Source organism: Myiozetetes cayanensis, unplaced genomic scaffold (assembly GCF_022539395.1).
Source record: "Myiozetetes cayanensis isolate MyiCay16 unplaced genomic scaffold, myiCay2020 scf7, whole genome shotgun sequence".
Lineage (NCBI taxonomy): Eukaryota > Metazoa > Chordata > Aves > Passeriformes > Tyrannidae > Myiozetetes > Myiozetetes cayanensis.
Window position 1 is genome coordinate 29,719,126 of NW_026087964.1, and position 19,185 is coordinate 29,738,310.

Genomic DNA, 19,185 nt, shown 5'->3' on the forward strand with positions numbered 1-19,185 from the left:
AAGCTCCATCTGCCCCGGGAGTGTTCCTGACCAGGAATCAAACCCGGGTCTCCACGGTGACAGCACCACTTAACCACTAGACCACCAGGGGCTATATAGCTGGAGAGTACACAGCTCCTTAACCACCCCGCTGTGCCACTCCCTGCAAAGCCTTCTATTTGTCCCAGCATTCCTCCTACCACTGATGGCTGTGCATCATGTGGCTGCACATGTAGCTATACCACTGGCTTACCCAAATATATGTATGTACGTGTATATAGCATATGTACAGACACGTGTGCACGTGAGAAACATGCGTACACTTCTATGTCTCCAAATTATGACCTCTTGTAATGACTACATTCCATATCTCCTCCAGGCCCCAGGTGCTCGGAGCCTTTCCTTTATCATTTATGGCTAGGGCTAGGCATAGCACATTGCAACCTCTCCTCAGTCAGTTTTATATGCCGTAGTTTGAACTGGGATTATCAAAATCTGTGGAACACCCTTGGTCTCTAAACAGACTCCACGACAAACAGCAGTTTACAAAATCTGTTGGAATCCAAGAGCTCTCTCTTGAAGGAACCCAGCTGCTCGAGACTCGCTGGGTTGAAAAGACCTGATCTGAAACTGTCCTCGTTGTGGAACTGACCAAGGGCAAAGACGGCCCCACCACGCGTGTGTACCAGCCCGAGATCACGGCTCCCACCGCAGCAGAGAGGGCAGGGAGGCAGGCAGCGATTCAGCCGGTGCTGGCGGAGCTGCGCGGCAGGGGTTCCTTCCCGGTCTCCGGGAAAGCCTGCTTTGAGCGGGGAGGGGTGGTGGGGAGGTAAGCTTGTGCGTCTGGGAGGAGTGCCCCCCGGTCCCGGCCGCTCGGGGGGCGGCGGCGGAGCCCCGAGGCGCTGCGAGCCCCGCGGCGCTCCGGGCCGTGCCGTGCCCGGCGCGGCCGTGACGGGCGCAGCGCTTCCGCACCCGCCGCCGCAGCCCTGCCCCCGCCGCCTGCGCGGCCGGCCCGGCCCGGCGGAGAGGCGGGGGGATTTCCAAGCGCCGGCGGCCTCGCCGCTTCCTCTCCTTGTTTTGCTTTCGATCTGGCCCTCTCTCCGCCCGGGCGGAGGCACTGAACTTTTAGTTTTGCTCCCGCGATTATTCAGCGCCTGTTTTCATTTCCATTTCGCGTCCCCTGGCAACGGCGGTAACCTTGAGGAATTGTATAAGGGCCGCGAAAACGGGCCGTCAAGGTAATTTGGAATTGTTTTCTGGTTTGTTTTTTTTTTTTTTTCTCTTCCTCGTTTAATTTTTATTTTATTTTTCCGCATTGCCCCCGCTTCCGTGTGTAGGCGGCGGGGGCTCCCGGGCAGATGCGCATCGGTTTTAAAAACAAAAAGGTCGGGCTGCAGCGACCGGGGCCGACCCTGATTTCGCCGCTGCGTTTGGGAAGGGGCTGGGGGAAAGGGAGACGCGGCCGCGGCGGGGACGGAGCGGGCGGGGGCACCCGCCGCTTCCCGGGTGGGGAGGGAGCCGGGGCGCCGAGACAAAGGCGGGGGCGTCGGATCGGGAGGTCCGGGGCGCGGCGCTGGCCGGGCCGGGGTCCCTGCACTTGTTGCGGGGCAGGAGGCAGCCGGTGGTTCCCGTGGGGAGAGAAGGGCCCGGGCGGGCGGAGGGGCTGGGGCGGGGGTCGCTAAGTTGGGAAGGGGGGGCGCTGCCCCCGCCGGTGCCGGGGGGGCGGGCAGGGGGCGCGGCCTCGCGGAGGGCCCGTTACACAAGCGGCGGGGCGGGGCGGGGCCGCCCCACGGGCAGAGGGTTACCCTGCGCCCGGGGGGCTGCGGCCCTCGGGGCCGGGGCAGCCTGGCATCCCAGGGTCTCAGCCTGCGGGGGGATGGCGGCGGCGGTGCGGCGGGAGGAGATGAGCAGGGCTGGGGGCGGTCGGGCCGCGGCGGAAGGAGGAAGTGGCGCGGCCGCTCCGTTCCCTGCAGGAACAGGCTCCGCTGCGGGCACGGGCAGCGCGTTGGCGGGGCTGCCCCCGTCCTGCCCCGCGCAGGCCAGCGCACGGCCAAGGCCGGGACGTCTGCCCCCAGAGGGAATCTGCGAGCCGGCGTTTTGCTTGTGCGCAGCGCCCAAGGCCAAGTGCCAAGCGTCTTGCTGCGTCTGGGGTCAAAGTTGCAAGTACTCGAAGAGTTGGATCCCGCGGCCCAGGTTCCCAGAGGTCTTTAATTCCCGGTTTCATTAGCGTGAGCACCTAAGCAGCAAATTCGGTGACTTTGTCTTACTAATTTAGGCACAGAGTCTTAATGGGTTTGCATACAGTAACTTTTGCAGAATGCTTGTGTTAATACCATAAAAAGAGAGTTGAGTGGAGCAGCAGCATTTAAATTCATCTTAATATCAATGACATAAAAGTAGCAGAATTTGTGAAGCTGATGGTTTCAATCTGAATCACAGTCTTTCTATGCCACCAGCCCCTACAGAGACATCAGTGTCCTTCTCTGGCTCCTGTTAGTAACATCCCACTAGGGAGTTGCTTCACCTGCCCTCTGTGTGCTGCAGTTTCTGTTTGCTGTTAAAGAGTGGTGGAAGATATGAGTGTGGACTCCTTTGGCACAGTATCATTTTGTCATGGTCATGTGCCATACTGCAGTTCTTCAGCAAGGTGTGAGTCTGGTGTGAGCCCTGTGTTAACCTCTCTGAGGTTTGGGGTCCCAGCAGGTCATCAGACGTATTTGGGCTGATGAGCCATTAAATTTGGCACATACCTTTGCACTGCCGCCTGGTTACTTGCTGACTACAGAAGGGTCAGGTTTCAGAAGATGTCAAGTCAGTCTCTAGAGAAGAGCTGTTCATCACAGACCGCGTTACATGGAAAGGGGTAGCCAAGAGGTATGAGAAATACCTCTTGTATTTGGGAGCGGGGGTTAAAGGCCCCATTCTCCATTGCATGAAGGCCTTTGGTATGTGGGACCAAGTGGAGTTACAGACAGAGTCTTAACACAGAGTTGAGAAAGTGATGGGAAAAAAAAAGGGAGCTAAGATACAAGAAGAAATGGAAGTGTTTTTGCAACAGAAAGATTTTACATTAGAAGAATGGGCTTTATGTAAATAAATTTGCAGCCAGGCTATGTATGCATTCAATTAAAACATTTACTTATATGTTCTCTGTGTATATTAATATGTGTTTAAAAAACAAACATTAGGGAAATGCTGATGGGTGAAGAATGTAAAGTTTGCCATGACACATCCTCTTTTGAAGAGGAGCATCATCCTCCTGGTATTAAAATGTATACATGGTACAACACTTGGAGTATCAGGAACACCATGAATGTTCAGATATTGTAGACAGACATATGCATATGCATGAAGTGAGATATTTTTGTTGAAGAGGAAATAACTGTTTGGGGAAATAACACAGGGTTTCATGAGTTGATGATCTAGGTCTGTATAAAAAGATAGAGATTAGGGCTATATGACTGTCTGCCCAACCAAGATGTTGGCAACAACTGTCATGTATTAAGGGAGCATAGAGAAGCTACAAAAATAGGAAGTACAATTGTTAATGGGAGGTCTCAGTTACCCCCACATAGATTATGTCATTTTCCAACATGAAATTTGCTCAGGTGCAAAAAAAGCATACTTGCTAAATGTACCCTGTACAGATAGTCTGTGGCTAGCAACTCTGGACAAGGTACTGGCCAGCAAGAATTAAGTTCAGAATTTTGCATTCAAAATCCCAGCCAGCTCTGGAGTGACAGTGATCCCAATGTTCTTAAACTCAGTGTTGCTTCAGGAGCAGTAAAGCCAAGAGTTGTGGCAGTGTTTAATTTTCCAAAGTAAATCTTCATAAAGCGAAGAAAGAAATTAAGCAAATGGTGAGAGGTAGCCAAAAGTGTAAAATAGTTGCAGGTGGCATGTAATTCTTTGAAGACACTAATAGTAAAGGCTCAGAGCAGTTGCATGGCATTATGGTCAGAAATACCAAAAAAGCTGATCATGCTGACAAGCAAAGTAAAGGAGCTCAGTAAAAGTAAAAAGATGTCTTTCAAATGTTGAAGTTTTGTCTTCAGATGGGAAAGGTGGAAAAGAGCATAAAATCTGTGTTAAACATGATAAGGTAGGCCAAAAAGAGTCATGGAACAAACTGCCGAAGACATGAAAACAATTAGAAAATGCTCCTTGAAGTGCATCAAAACCAGGAAGCCTGCTGATAAGTGATCTATGTGTAGAAGGAGTGGCCAAGGAAGATAAAGTCATAGCAGGAGAGTAAAACAAATTCTTTGGGTCTTGCTTCACTGAGGAAGAGTTTTAAGGTGATTCCCTTGCAGGAGGCTTTTTCTTTTTTTAAGGAATGAGCATGTTGGAGAATTTTTCCTGAAGTGAAGTGTCTGTAAGAGAGGGTATCAGATAAACCATTGAGAAGGATGAAGTAGAAGGCAGGAGGTGATACTTGCTGAAGAGTTTTGGAGAAACTTAAAATAGGAAGTTGCTAGTATATTGCCTGTTGTGTGTAACTCATTGCGTAGGTCTGCCTTAGTGCTCCAGGAATAGAAGGTGACAAATGAGCTGACAGTTTTTCAGGGTTTCTGGGGAGACTGACAACTCAAGGATGGGCATTTTTGTTTGCTTGTTTGTTTGCCAGGGATTAGTGAATGGGACTAGTGAACATGGGTGTAAATGTGATACATTGACGAAGACTATGCTGGACTTCTGTTGCCAAGGAGTTGTGCGTCATGACTCTTCTAGCGTTCTCTAAAGGAATTGCTGAGCTGTTGTCTGGTTGATACAGTCCTTATTAAAGCAGGGCCAGTTTCAGCGTGGGATCAGTTTGCTCTGAGTTGTACAGTCATGGTCATTTTGCTCCAGTGAAGGGAGGTTGCCAGTTGTACCCCCTCCCCCCAAGCATGCCGTATAAGGGTTGGAAGCGGGGATAGGTGGTGGTGATTTAACAAGTTTGCTGGTTGTATTAATTCCTTCAGAGCGTCAAAATCCCAAAGGCTGAACAACAAAGCCTGCGGAAGAATCTTATATTGGAAGTCCAGATGTAAGTTTGAAAATTAAGTTCAATACAGGCCAATGTTAAGTGTAACGCACATGGAAGGGAATGCAGTCTTAACTTTCTGTTCACAAGGGTGAAGTGTGAACTGATTTTTTTACTCAGTCATCCGGTGAAAAAAATTAGCTCTGTGCCAAGATGTGGCTAAGAAAGGAGAGGGCAGGTTAAGAATTACTAGGAAGGAGCAAAAATAGAAATAGAAAACACCATCGTGCCATTACAAGTCCCCGGTGCTCCTCTTTCCTGATTCAGGATTTAGTGAAAGTTGCTGAGAAGGGTGTCAGAGAGGATCAAGGGTATGAAGGTGCTTTTGTGAAAGAGTAAGTAGCTTGGAAAAGATGTGACTGAAGGGGTTGTGGAGATATTATTTAAAATCATTAGTTTCGTGAAGATAGTGAATTGGTAAGATAAATGAGACCCAAATAAAATGTTGGGACGTAGCTTCAAAACAACAGATACAATACATAAATTGTGGTGCTCACGGCCACTGTGTGTATGTCAGGAGTTTACTTGGGTTCACGAGTGATTAGGCAGTCTGTGGGAGAGAAACTTGCTCTACAACTTAGAAGTCAGAACAGTTCAGTATCAAATTTTGGGCAGTGATTACCCACAAAGAATAACTGCAGATGATGATCAAGAATTATTGCTGAAAACTGCTAATAGAAGCTTCCACTGAGAAGCATAAACTATGGTCCATTTGCATATAACACAGAGAAGCAGGACCACCTATTGCCGTTTGCTATGTGAATCTTGTGGTATAAGATCTTATGAAATTTCCAGGAAAAAAAAAATTTAACATCTGTGGTGATACTGTTTTATCTGTGCTTGTTACCCCTGCACTTGGTAACCTGACAGCAGTTAAAGTTAAGTACATCCTGTGTGCATTTAACATTGCATTGAAGTGGTACCCCTGCAAAATTCTTCTGATATTTGCATATTAGAACCTCAACTTGTATTCTGTGCATCTTGTATTGAAAGTCATGGTCCATTTGTTGGTAAAGCCATAAAACTAATCACGTGTTACTGTTACTTATCTCTGTGACTCGTTTGTAAAGATTGCTCTTTTGAAACTCGGTTCTTCAAAGGCCTGTAATGATTGTGATATTGCAGGCATAAACCATAAGGCAGTGTTTACAGAAGTTTTATTGTAGCTTATGCTGCTACAAACTGATATGCGCAAAAGATTTTCTGGTTTGTCCTTTGAGATTTCAAGTGTAAAAGCAAAACACAAATAAGCAAGCTGAAGAGATTCTAGGTACAGTGAATGAGAGGATGTGTTAAGTTGCATATTCCTTATGTATGAATAACATTATGGAAAAAATCATTCTGTGCAATTAAATAATTTCCCCTTGGGTTGTTTATTTGTTTGTTCTTTTTCCCCCCAGAAGTGTTGTTGGAACTGTATGAAGGTTCTTCCGTGTATTGACAGTGTTTGAACTCTTGTGTTAAGATTAAAATAGATTACCATAGCCACTAAGAAAAACTGAAATTAACAATTGGCAGTTAGTGGAAGGGAAACCATGTTAACAGTCTAGAGCTTAATGTTGGCCTATATGTATATAAATATATATATATATATGCAGATATACATATTGACATATATATAAAAATATAAAATGAAGATGTTTTGTGTATAGCATAAATAATATACTGTACAGCACACATTTTTTATTGATAAACTGTAAAAAGGTTTTAAAACTTGCTCTTCTAGTTAGTGCTAGATATCTTTTCAATTTCTTGGAAGCTGATGAAAAATTACTGTTTCTTTTAAATGACCTAGGGAGAAAAGAAAGAAATGAGAAGCAGTACAGTAATATTTACTTTCTTAATGTGTAATATACTGCAAGCCCAGCTTTGTGTATATTGGAAATTTTCTGACCCTTTTGTTTGCTTGGGGGCGGATTGCAGTAAATGTACAGTAGTCTTTAGTACAAGGCAAACATTTTATCTTGTTGCAGCTTGGACACAGGCATCCAGGAGCAAATCTGCCTTCATGTTTTTTCACCCTAGGTGCAAAACTAAATTTTAACTCCTAAGGTATTTTAACATTCAGTTGTTGCTATATAGGTTGCTAGCTTTCAAGATAAGCTTGGAAGTAATAATTTCCATATTCCTGGCTATGAAAGAGTAGAGTAGATTGTGGTTTGATAGTTTTTCAGCTAACCTTTACAGGTTAGCTTGGTTTGTAGCTCCCAGCATGTCTCTGGTGTTAGGAAAGGAGTTAAGGTGTGGCAAAAGCAAAAGTATTTAAATTTATCCTTTGTTTTGAACTGCACGTGACAGTGGATGTTGTCTAACCATTTCCCTTCTGGTGTAAAATTATTTTACTTTTTAGAGACTTAGATACTTAACGTTGATACAGCACAAAAGAAGGAAGAGTTGCTTACGTGTTTGGTTTTAAAAAGTCTGAAGTGTGGTTAAGTTCTGCTTTTTGTCATGAATGGAGGGGTGTATGTGACTTGAAGGGCCTGATGAGTGCACAGAAGACAAAGACTGTACTGTAATGTTCCTCCTGTACTGTAATATTCCTGTTGATATTGAGCATAGCTTGACAGCATTCCAGGCAAGCCTCTTACAGATAATGCCTTAGTTGTTTAATAAATTAAGGTAGCAGTAAATTTAGGGCCTTATGTGGGCATATATATATATATATATATAAAAATGTATAAAAACTGCATTTGGTGCATGATGTGGGCTTTTGTGCATTTGTTGCACTGGCTGCTCTTTTAAGGTGTTTTGTGGAATTATGTAAATGGATATGCATCTGAGATATGAATCAAGTGGAAAATACTGAGGTACTGAATTTATTGGACTAGGCACATAAAGTTGTAAAATCAAAACTAAACAACGCCACCCCCAAACACTTTCCAAAATTGTGATAGCATCTTAAAAAGTTTATCTAAATAAAAATAATTCCAAAACAGGAAAACAGGTAGGATAGGAGACTAATGTTTTTTAATTACTGAAGTCTTGCCTGCAGCATCTGAAATCCCAACAGTGTCACAAGAAAAGATGAAAGCAAAACTTGAGGATAAAATTGAAACCAAATATAAACAAAAGTGAAACTGACTCCATTGGTTTTCATATCCTAGTTGGCAAAAATGAAAGAATAAACACAGAGCAAAGAAGTATGAGAACTGAACTTGAAAAATTAGTTCAGTTTTACTGTTTGTTTCATCTTTTGGTAAATTTGACTGCTACATGGCAGCAAACTACACAATAGATAATAGAAGCTGCACTCCTGTTTTTTCCACGTACCACTTTTTGCAGCCAGAGGTCTGGTCAGCAGCCCTGCGGTATGGGAAGTGGCATCTTCTTCAGTCACGGAAGTACTGTTTTGAAGTGCTGTGGCAAACACGTATAGAAAGTACAATGGAGGTGATGACATCCCGTGTGATGAAAGGGAGTCAGTCATTCAGCTGGTGGGGAGTCCTGAATTTTATTCATGATGAGCTTAGAGTTGTTATAGGATCAGGTATAAAATATGTGGTGGGCTTTTTTTTTTTTGCACCCCACCTTTGGGGTCATCCACTTAGATCTGGGGCAGATCAACAGTAACCAAAAGATCTTACCCTGGTATCAGCTTTACTGATGACATGAAATGACTGCAAATGGTTTCACTCTGTTTTCTCAAATCAGTCAACAGCTAGAAGGCCCTTTTCAACCTTGAGAACTACCCACTGAATCAGTCAAAAGATGGCCAAATGTTGGGTGGCCATGTAATCTCAAATTAACGTACTTCTCATATGTAGAGGTGTGTTACTGGGCCGTATCTATAAAAAGGTTGGGTGTTGATGAGAAGCTTGGACAATCTCTGCTCTGCTGAAGATACACTGGGGTGAAATAAAAGAGAGTTAAATTCCAGAGGTCTAATTCTCACACATTTGAACACATTGCATTCAAACATATAAAAACTAAATGCTTTGGATGCCAGAACCATTCTGGAGATTTGAGATTGATGAAGGAAGCCGAAGAAGACTAGCTTTGTTTAATTTAATAATATTTATCCAGCTTAGATGAGAAATGAAGACGAGCTGAGTTGTCTCACTGTAGCTCAGTAGTATTTTAGGAAACTTCCAAGACAGAAATAGCTGCTGCAGATCACAAATGGAGGCTGTCTAATTGGTGTTGGTCTGTGGTCAACACAAAAACTTTAAATTAAAACCACATTTTGTAAGCAATCCTATTACCTATTCTTATCCTATATGTCCTGTGGCAGAAGAAAGAGTAGCGTTTTTAGCAAAAGGAGAATTAGATCATACTATTTCAATAAGCACAAGTACAAGCACTTAATACTTGCCACTCTTTAAGTGCAAGCCTTTCAAATGTGCATACAAGAGGAAGACATTTCTCTCTGAAATTCTCCAGTGTCAAGCAGTATCTCTGTAATAACTAATTCAATTTATTTTTTGTGCTCAACACATCTGCTTCTTTCATGGTGCTATTTTTGTAAACCAGAAATACATTCATGTGACAGACATGTTTCCAGCTTGCCATGTGGATGATTCAGAGAATCCCAGCCCCCAAGTCTGTGCCTGCTCTGATCTGTCTGAAAAGAAAGTGTCTTAGTAAGCGCAAGAGTGTTTTCTACAAATCCAAAATAGTGTATACTTTCCTTTAATACTTTCTGTTGGAAGCAAAGGAGAAATTGCTTTCCTGAAAGGACTGGGTTTGCTGCTCTCTGTGAGGGTAGGCAGAGGTAGTTTATGTCTTTTGCTCTCAGATCTGGGTGCTGTGCTTGCGATTAGAAGTTTGGGTAGCAAAGGTGTAGGTGTGGGTTAGCTATTAACTTCAGTGGTAGAAACTGCCCTTGCCCAGACAATAAAATGAAAGCTTTAAGCAAATATTAAATCGCACTTTAGCGTAGTGTGCAAATAGTTTTTGCTGTGTGTTGCAGAACAGTATGTTATACAAACAAAGGTAGCTGTGAGAAACAAGCCCAATCAGAGCAAGGTGGATTACATCAGGTGCAGGTCATGGCTGGTGAATGTGAAAACTCTTCCTTGAACACATTTCTCTCAGCGTTTGTTATCTGGAATAATTTTTTATGCCTCTCTGAGTGCCTCTAAAATGTCATTGTCGTTTTGCTATCCTGCCCGAGCCTCACAAGCCATCAGTGTGGGAACACTGCGATTAAGCCCTTTTGGTTTATGATGGCTGTTTTTCTAATATACAGCACCCTATAACGTGCTCGCCCTATAAAGCATTCACCCTGTACTTAGGCAGGACTCGGAGATGAAGACTGCCTAGTCTTGCAGGTACTTGCATGCACGATTTTCCATTGCTTTCAGAAGGACCCATGTAGGAAATGTGCTTGTTAAAAGTTTTAGGAATGTCTCCTGTGAAGCTAGTCATGGATCTCATAAGAGTGCAGTGGTCCAACAGAACAGTGCTGTTGAGTAGCATCAGTGAAGCAATCCTTGATAATTGTTTGAGCCTTAATAGCCTTGTAGTTTTCACCAGGCTGGAAAATTCTTTACAAATCAGGTGTCAGATGCTGAGTTTTCCTGGCAGCTTTAAAGAACACACAGGGTTTGGCTTCCATGAATTCTGACTGGCATGGCTAAGCAGCAGCACTATTATGTGTGGGTAGTCAGGAGTGGATTCATGTGTGAACTCTTAATTCAGGAATAAAATTGATTATTTGGGAGATAATTGCTCCCCAGTGCAAGGAAATTAATTACTCCCTGAAAACCGTGCCAGCAGATTTCTTGTTGTAAACAAGCCCTTCCCAAACTTGTCTGAATGAAGTACAGCTCTGCTACTGAAAAGTCACCACCTTTCTTCTAGGCAGCTTTTGGGAGAAAAATAGTTAGACATCCCAGATACTGGGGACAAATCGTGGTCAGACATTAGATGTAACACAAAGTTTAAGAAGGAAACAAATCAGCTATTGGAGTGATTACTGTAATCCAGTTATGGCTGCTTTTGAGACTCCTGAAGGAGGTGACAGGGAAAGAGTCTTCTGTAGTCAGCGTGCTGATGAGTATCACTTGCACAGACCTGTTGACATCTTAATGCCACCAGAATCTGGCATCTCCCATATTCACTCCCTGTAACACCTGGGAAACAAATGGAAGAAACTCCCAGAAAACAAAATATTCTTTCAAAGCTTAAACTAAAGCAATCACTTTGTATTGTCACCAGACTTGCAGACACTGTGTGCAGATGATCATCATGGCAAGGATACTGCAGAGATGATCTTTAGCAATCTGTTAGAGGCCCTGGGCCAAGTTCCCAGCTGAGGTAAGTTGCTGCCACGCCAGAGAAGTGAATGGGCTCAGCCACAGACATCGTGTTGTTCAAGTGTTATGATAGTGTTCAACATACGAGCCACTGCAAGGGAAATTTCATCGTCGTTATTGAGAGGTTGAAGCGTTGTTTCAGTATGGCTAAGTCCAGAAGCCTTCTGGTTCTACTGTATTAAAATAAGATGGCTTTTCTTCTGCGCACTTCTAGTCTGCAAATCCGAGGGCCACCTTTAATGATGCTTGAGATCACTGCAAAATAACAACTCATGTCTTTGCTGCTGAGGGAGAATAAGCTTTGCAAGGAAACCAAAGGAAAGAGTCTGTTTTGATGTGTAATGTCTGAATCCCAGCCAGGGCATGTTAACACCCTTTGGGTGGAACAGAAATGCTATAGGGCTGATGAAACACACTCTATATACAGTATGAGTTCCCATTGTATGTTTTCCTGGGCATGTTTATCATGCAGTCTGTAATGCTGATTTCAATACACATTTGAGGTATTTTCTGCCATTGTTTTGTTTGGGATTTTGTTTGTTTTTTTCCTCAGGGCAAGTCAGGTTAGTTGTTTTTTGCCCTCCGTCCCTTAAGGATGCAAGGGTTTTTCTCCTTCTCCCTTTGTGCATCTTTCTTGGGTAGAGCAGGAAAAACACTACCATTGCTGCATTGTGGATCAAGCATTACAGCCAACACAGGAGCTGGCTCTGTGGAACACTCGGCCATGGCATGTACTTTAAGGGAACGCAGGGCAAGAGGTGCTTAGTGAGAAGCAAATCTGCCAGTGATGTTTCCCCCATCCCTGCCTGTTGAACAGGGCATCACTGACAGAATAACGGTGGGGAGTAAAAGAGGCAACATTATATGCAATTAAAAGACCAGAGAGGGTAGGTTTTGCATTCTAACTGTCCATGAATCCAGAAAGTTTCTTACAGGTTCCTATGTGTTTTCCTGCTTCGTATCTGTTTTCTAAACCAAGAGCTTCAGGATTTTATTTTGAACCTGTAACCTTTGCCCCTCTGAGAACAATGCCCACTTTTTCTCATTAACTACTCTCTATTATGTATTTTGCTGTTGGTTCCAAGAAAAGATATGGATATTTGCATAATTTGGGATTATCAGAAAGAAGGCATGTTAACTCTGTTTCTGCAACATCAGTGGTAAGATTCTCCTCTGGCTCCTGGCAGATGGAAAATGCACCAGGCAGAGGTCTTGTCTCCCTGCAGGCTGCAGGCAGGGGGATTTCAAGTGTCTGAAGTTGAAGCCACTGAGTAAAATGGACTTGAGTTGTCCTTGTTTCAGTATCAATCTCACATTTCTGAAGTATTTCTGAGCAGGTGAGGCTAGCAGGTTTTCTTATGTGGGAGAAGGCTCTATCCCTCTGATGAGTTTGACTTCCAAGCAGAGCTTTGCTTGGAATGCATCCAGTTAAACCTTTGAAAGGGGCATTCAAAATAGAATAGCTGAGAAAAGTGGCCCTATATGCAAAATCCCATATGAAGGCAGAGTCCAGTCTGTGATCAAAGGGCAGAATTTTGCTCCAAGTACTGTTCTTTAAAAAAAGATCATGTTTCCTTGTATCCTAGAACAGTCTTGGCACAGGCACAAATGCAGAACCCAGTTCTCTGAATCCTAAAATTAGCGTATGGTCTCATTTCAGCATATCTCCTTGGTCACAGAGGATGATTGATGCTTTTCTGAACTGCAGCAATGTTAGCAAACAAAGGGAATAGTTTAAAAGATTATCAGCAAAGCACAAGTACAAGATTACTTAAAAAAAAATATTACCAGTTCTGTATTTGCAGAGAAAAGAGAAATAGATACTATGCAGTGTTCTGCACATGTCGTCTAGGGAACAGATGTTTTTTCACAGCTTTGGGGAAAGGCTGTGACGTACTTCACAGATGCACCTCCAAGATTCTTATCCCACTTTACCTTCTCAGAACCATTAATAGAATTTCCATATACTGACAAACCTTTTAACTGGGTATTTTGTGACGTGGAAAGAAGAATTGCTTTTTGAGACTTTTTTTTTTATTGTTCCACAGAAATATATTTTTTAATAAATATCCACAGGCATAGAGTAGCTTGTGGTTTTGGGATAACCTTTGTGCTTTTTCAGTTTTCCAGATGCTATCAGAATGAAACTGAAGGGAAGAGAACATCTTGTACTGCTCAGATGTAATGCCTGCCATGCCGTTGCTTTCACTTTCTGTCTACAGCTGCTGCAATTCTAGCGAAGAGCTCTTCATTCTCAAAGGTTACACTTTCTGTATGGCAGGATTGTTATCTCCATCATGGAAAAAACAAGTCAGAATTGCTAGAATGTTTTAGCAGAGAAGAGGGAGGACTACGAGCTCTTTATTAAACATTATGGAGTGAAAATATTTATATGTGTATACAGATCGCAGCCATTGCTTACATATTTTCTACTGTCTCTTTAGAGATGAATAGCTCTTGAAAATAATTAATATTTTTCTGCTGTATCTTTAAAAATAATTGAGCACTGTGAGTTTCCTTCTGAAGAGTCTTGCATAAAAAATCTTAGAAAAATACATCATGAAAAGAATGTGTATATAGTTGAATTTCAGTATGTGCCTTTAAGAATTCTGTGGTGACAGTTACCTGCTCAATGCCCTTTGTGTAACTACTCCAAAAAATGCGCTTCCCATCCTTACATCATTAGGACTCTTCTTTCAGCTGTGTCTATCTTAAGAAGCCAGCTTGCATGCTTCAGCCCAGGCTGCTGATGTGATTTCCTGGGAGAAAGCTCATTTTCAAGTGCAGTGTGCAGTAGCAGTGCAATTGACTGGCCTCCTCCCAGGCTCCATGTTCCTAACTGGGCTCCACTGGCACCAACTCCAGTAGATCCTGTGCCTTCTGCCCTCCTCAGCACTCTTCCTCCATGCCTCACCTGCAGGGTTAGGACAGTTTACAGCTTGTGGGGTAGCCTCCGCCGTATTTTTGCATTTTCTACTTGGAAAAAAAAGGCTGAACTGACCACAGGACTAGCACGAACAGTGCAGTAAATAAAGCTTTGACGAAGGTCAAAATAATCCCTCCATAAACCGTGGCATCAGCACATCCATGGGCCATGCTTGTCACATGGGAATGTACCAGTGGCTTGCCCCTCCAGACATGTGTTGAAGTTGTTATCTTACACGCTTGGCACTTGCTTAGGAATAATTTTATTGATATCTGAATGTTCATCGATGCGTTTAAGCTCCCACCACCAAAAAGGCAAATGCCCCTGACTGAGGCCCCCTGTAAGAACAAGGCAGGTGATAAAAATGGAGCAAGAAAAGGGAAATTGATGGAACTACCAGTCTTAAAATATTCGTAAGAGGCATGGTTAAAAATAGTGGTTCTTGAAGACTGGCTGTCTTAAGAATGGCAAGTGTTCATAAAATGATTTCCCAGCAGGTATCCTGACTTCCAATGTCTAAATGAGCTCCTCTTTTCAGATAGGGCAGAAAAATAGTTTCTTAGGTCCCATAAGCAGTTTTCTTGGCAATTATTCTTCCCTTCCCCCACAATGGGACAGTGATAAACCAGAAGAAAAAACAAACAGGAATTATTTTCAACGTAATGACAAAAAGTTTGACTTCCGCCTTTGGTGTCTAGGAGTATTAAGCATTTTCCTGTGTTTTCCCCAAAGAAATGCTGAGGTTCAGTACTATCCAAGTTTGAAGCTATGGTCTAAAAGCACAGGAGCTTTATTAGTGGTTTTGGATTAAGGGGTTCCTCCCTGGCCACCCCAGCTGCTCCTTCCCACTGGAGTGCCTTCTTCTGTTGGTTCTGCTGTCATGCATGTCTTTGAGCAGGATGAGAACCACAGTCCAGGCTCAAACAGATGAAAAAGACCCTACAGAAAGAGGTGTTACTTGTAAGCCTGCTAAGTTCCTGGTCTTGTTCGGAAAGCTGCCTATGCAAAGAGTAGCATTGAGGGACTGAAGGGTGATGGAGTGTCAGGTGCTTCTTTGCCACTGGTGAGCTGGTGCTGCTCCTTCCCTCTGCAGTCCTACCTGACTCTGCTCTTTTCCCTGGCCACCTCCATCCATGGTCTCTCCAAGATGGAGGAAGATGGTGTCAAGTGACCCATGGCAGGCATTAAGCCATTTTTCTCCCAGTTACCCTGAGTGTGAAGGTTCAGGCAGGCAAAGATAACCAGGCTTCTGAGAGGTTTGTTTAGGCCAGTGGATGGGTACCCATAGCTCAGGACATCATGGTGGTGGTGAAGCTAGTGGGAACTGGATGCCTTGGCAGCTCTGAAGATACTGTTAGAAGTCACCTTGCCCTCTGGTACAAAAAGTACAGACAGCTGCATGTGGCTTCTTCTAGGTGTGAATGTGCAGGGGAAGTGCTGGTTGACCAGGAATGGGAGATAGGTGCATAGGTGCTTGTGGTTTTACAGCCTGATCCAAATTGTAAATGTTGATGTTTCGTTCTCCTTAAAAGGGTGGATTGTTTCTGCTTTTTTTTTTCAACTGGGTAAACACTGGAGAGAGGCTGGAGCAAGGACCTTGGCGTGCCTGCTGTTTTTTACAACTTACCTTGGTTTCTGGCTTTATAGATTTCTTTTATAATTGATATATTCTGGTGGATGGTGAAGCTGTCTTAGTGTTAGGTAATGGCCCCTGAAATTTTACATGCCTTTGCTGTCTGTTTTGGAGAATTTCAAAGGTCTTTTCAAACTTGAATGATTCTTAATGTCCAGTGATTGGTTCCGTACTCACTGAGGGATGGACTTCAGGTTCTTCCATCTGGAGCCATTGGAATAAGACTTCCAAGTGCACCTATTAACTCTGCTTATTGTAAGGCAGAAGCTACTTTTAAGTAGCTATTTTTAAGGCACTGCAGAAGTTGATGTTTCTTTCTGTACAAATAAATCATGCATTTGTCAGCTCTGGAGAGGAGAAATGGCACCTTCATTTCCCACAGGCTTGGTAGAGTTGATGTTTTCATCAAAAGGATGCCATTGATGTGCAACTGCAAAAAACCCCACTAAATTTTAGCACTGTTGTGGTCAGTACTGTCCTGAGGCAGACAGGTCTGGGGGTGTCTTCTGAAGACATCCAGCTTTATTTTCGGCATCATGGGCTCTTAGAGAAGCACTAGGAGGGGTGTTTCGGTGAGCAGAAGCATAATGTGCTTACCACTCTGTGAAAGACATAGCCCCAGAAGATGCCCACTGCTCCCGCCCCCAGCTGAACATCATTGTGGGGTTATTTTTATCTGGGTTTGAATTTACTTTCAGATAAACAGGTCTTGGGAGCCACTCCTCCCTTTTCATAAGACAAACTTCTCTTCTGATTACCTTGGATTAATTTGCCTTAGTGTGGGTGACGGATGTGAAGGTGTGTGCTGACAGCTGCAGGTGCTAGTCCCAGAGGAGTCCCAGGGTGCTGAAAAGGAGATGAGCACCACACCACCGCATCTGCAGGGGAGCAGCTGGGGAAGCCCCCAGGGACGTGGGAGGGAAGAGACTTAACTGCTTCAGCCATGCCGTTTTGGGCAAAACTGGCTTCCTTGTAGTAGCGATTGTTGGCAGCTTTCTCGTTTCCTGAAATGTATTGCTTTTGCACAAAGGCAGCTTCTGTTTCTCCCATGTTGCCTGTCCCAAGTGGGATTCGTTGCTGCTGCTTTCAAGATGACTTTTCTGCCTTCTGTCTAATTTGTTTATTTAGATGAGCTTGAAATTTGTCTTAAGGGCTCATTACCCAGAAGACAAGTCCAACTGCTAAATGGGAACACTCATATATTGAGTGTTGAATCTGATGCACAGTGTTTCCAGGAATTGTCTCAAAGTGCATGCATACTTTAAGATACCTTACAGAGAAATGCATCTGTGTCAGATACTTGTTTCTTCGTTGTCAGACAAATAAAAATTTGCTCATGTTTTTAGTACATTTCTATTTGCATTTTTCAGCTTTGACTCAAACTGCAGTAGGGGAAGGTGGTACAAATCTCCTATACACATTCTGCAACCTGAGTGAGGATTGCTGGTGCCAAGGGGAGGGGGCTGCAGTGACACAGTGGGCTGTTTGCCACTGACCTGGGGGCTGAGAAAGCTGTAGCCGTGTCACCCTCACTCAGAAAACAGCTTCCCTCTTGCACAGAGAGGGGATTTGCACAAGGGCACGACCGCTGTTGGGTTCTGGGGTTTGCTGTTTTTGTGTGTCTGATGTGCACCTGAAAGGGAGCTGAGCAGTTGCAACCATTTTCTGAGCTATTTTAGAAATTCATAGTTAACTGCAACAGGCTGCAGCTGAAGCACAAGTGACCACTGCCCACTGTAGTAAACAAAATGCCAATATGTTTGCTAAGAGATTAATGTGAGCATGGCTGCTGGTAAATTCTCTGAACACATCAAAGAGCCTTATTGTTGCACTCAGGTTTTAATTCCTTATTAGTTTCAGGAAATACATGTCCTCAGAGCAATGAGAGGAAATTTTGAACGTTTTTCTTCCTCTTGTGCTGGGTGTGGGCTTGGTACTGCCTAATTGTTAGTTTGTCTGATGCCTGTACTCCCATAGGAAGTGAGAACAAACCCATTTACATTTGTGCCATTGCTGTGTGGTTTCAATTTTTTTCTCTTTTTTATTTTTATTTTAAGATCAAAGGTGACAAGAATAGTGGAGCAGAGAAGTTAAGAATGATGCAGAGAACACAGATGTGAAGAACAGTGGAGAGAGGAAGGAGCTGAGCCCGGTACAGAGGGGGCAAGGAGAAGCAGCAGCCTAAATGCAAGTACCTGAATGTGGAAATGATGGATTGCAGGCTGCTTAGCAGGCATTTAATGCAGTGCCTTAATGTGCATCTAGTGCCAGTTGGCGCTTTCAGAGTGGTGCCTGAGATAGGTTAATGTTTTTAAAATCTTCTGCCTCAGGGTCAAGACTTTGGACTCTTATGTCAATAATTTACAGCCCTAAACAGGGAAGTGGCATCAAGGTCACGTGAGAGAGAGAGAGAGAATGAGAAAATGAAGTCAGTTGGAGTATTAACTGAATAATGTAAGGTGGTGTGGTACAGCTGAGGGGGCTGTGAAGCACTCACTTCATAGCTGAGCAGCTCTGAAATGTAAAATAATAGTCACTAAATAAATTAGTGACAGGATTGATCCAAGAAAGCTGAAAGGAGGGGACCAAACTACTCAGCTACAACCAAATGGTCTGATAAATTGCTGTGTTGTAAAATGTATTTTTCATAATTTTAGTCAAGTTTATGGGACAGAAACAGACATTTGAAAGTACTTTTCTTAGTAGATGCATCATTTTAGCCAGTACAGTGATGCCTCCAGCATGTGAATTTACTTCTTTACATATTTTTTCTTTGCAAAAAAAGGTCTTGTGCAAATGAGGATACGTGTGCCAAAAAGAGGTATCCACAGGAGCATAATTGTTTTTCTTTGTGACCTCTGGTATCCCACCTGTGTCAGCAGACAAACTTTTGCCAGTAGCATGTGTCTTCTTCAGGTGAAGGTTTTCCTAATCAAGGTGCACCAGAAGAGTGTTTTCTACCATAAAGAAGACTTTATCATCTCAGTTGCTCTTAGGGGAGGTTTGCACACAGATTTAAAAACACAATTATATTTGCAATTGTTCAGTGCCAGCAGAGCTTTAGTATGTCTGTACTGTGTAGAGGTGGGGGAACTGCCTGGGAGTTCTGCCTGGAAGACAAGTAATCTTGTCCCTTTTTTCCTGCAGCTCCTTCCCAGGTGGGTGACAATGCCTGTCGAAAGGATGCGGATGCGGCCCTGGCTGGAAGAGCAAATCAACTCTAACAGAATACCGGGGCTGAAATGGCTAAATAAGGTAATGGGGGGTGCATGCATGCACTGAAGAGGAACTTATAGCAGTGGCTGAGGTCTGAATAGGTAAATCAGCTCATTCCTGGTTTTCAAAGGGGTGACGTGGGGAG

General features: G+C 43.7%; 1 protein-coding gene across 2 annotated transcripts in view; it reads left to right on the top strand.

Moving 5' to 3' along the window:
- Positions 1 to 995: 995 nt before the first annotated feature.
- Positions 996 to 19,185, top strand: part of IRF2 (interferon regulatory factor 2) — a 40,945-nt gene continuing 22,755 nt past the window's right edge. The window contains exons 1-3 of one of the 2 annotated variants that reach the window (XM_050338636.1): positions 996 to 1,217; positions 17,882 to 18,011; positions 18,972 to 19,079. In XM_050338636.1, the coding sequence (XP_050194593.1) occupies positions 18,993 to 19,079 (87 nt within the window). In that variant the 5' untranslated portion in view covers positions 996 to 1,217; positions 17,882 to 18,011; positions 18,972 to 18,992. The remainder of the gene's footprint in view (positions 1,218 to 17,881; positions 18,012 to 18,971; positions 19,080 to 19,185) is intronic. The other variant, XM_050338637.1, reaches the window with a different exon arrangement.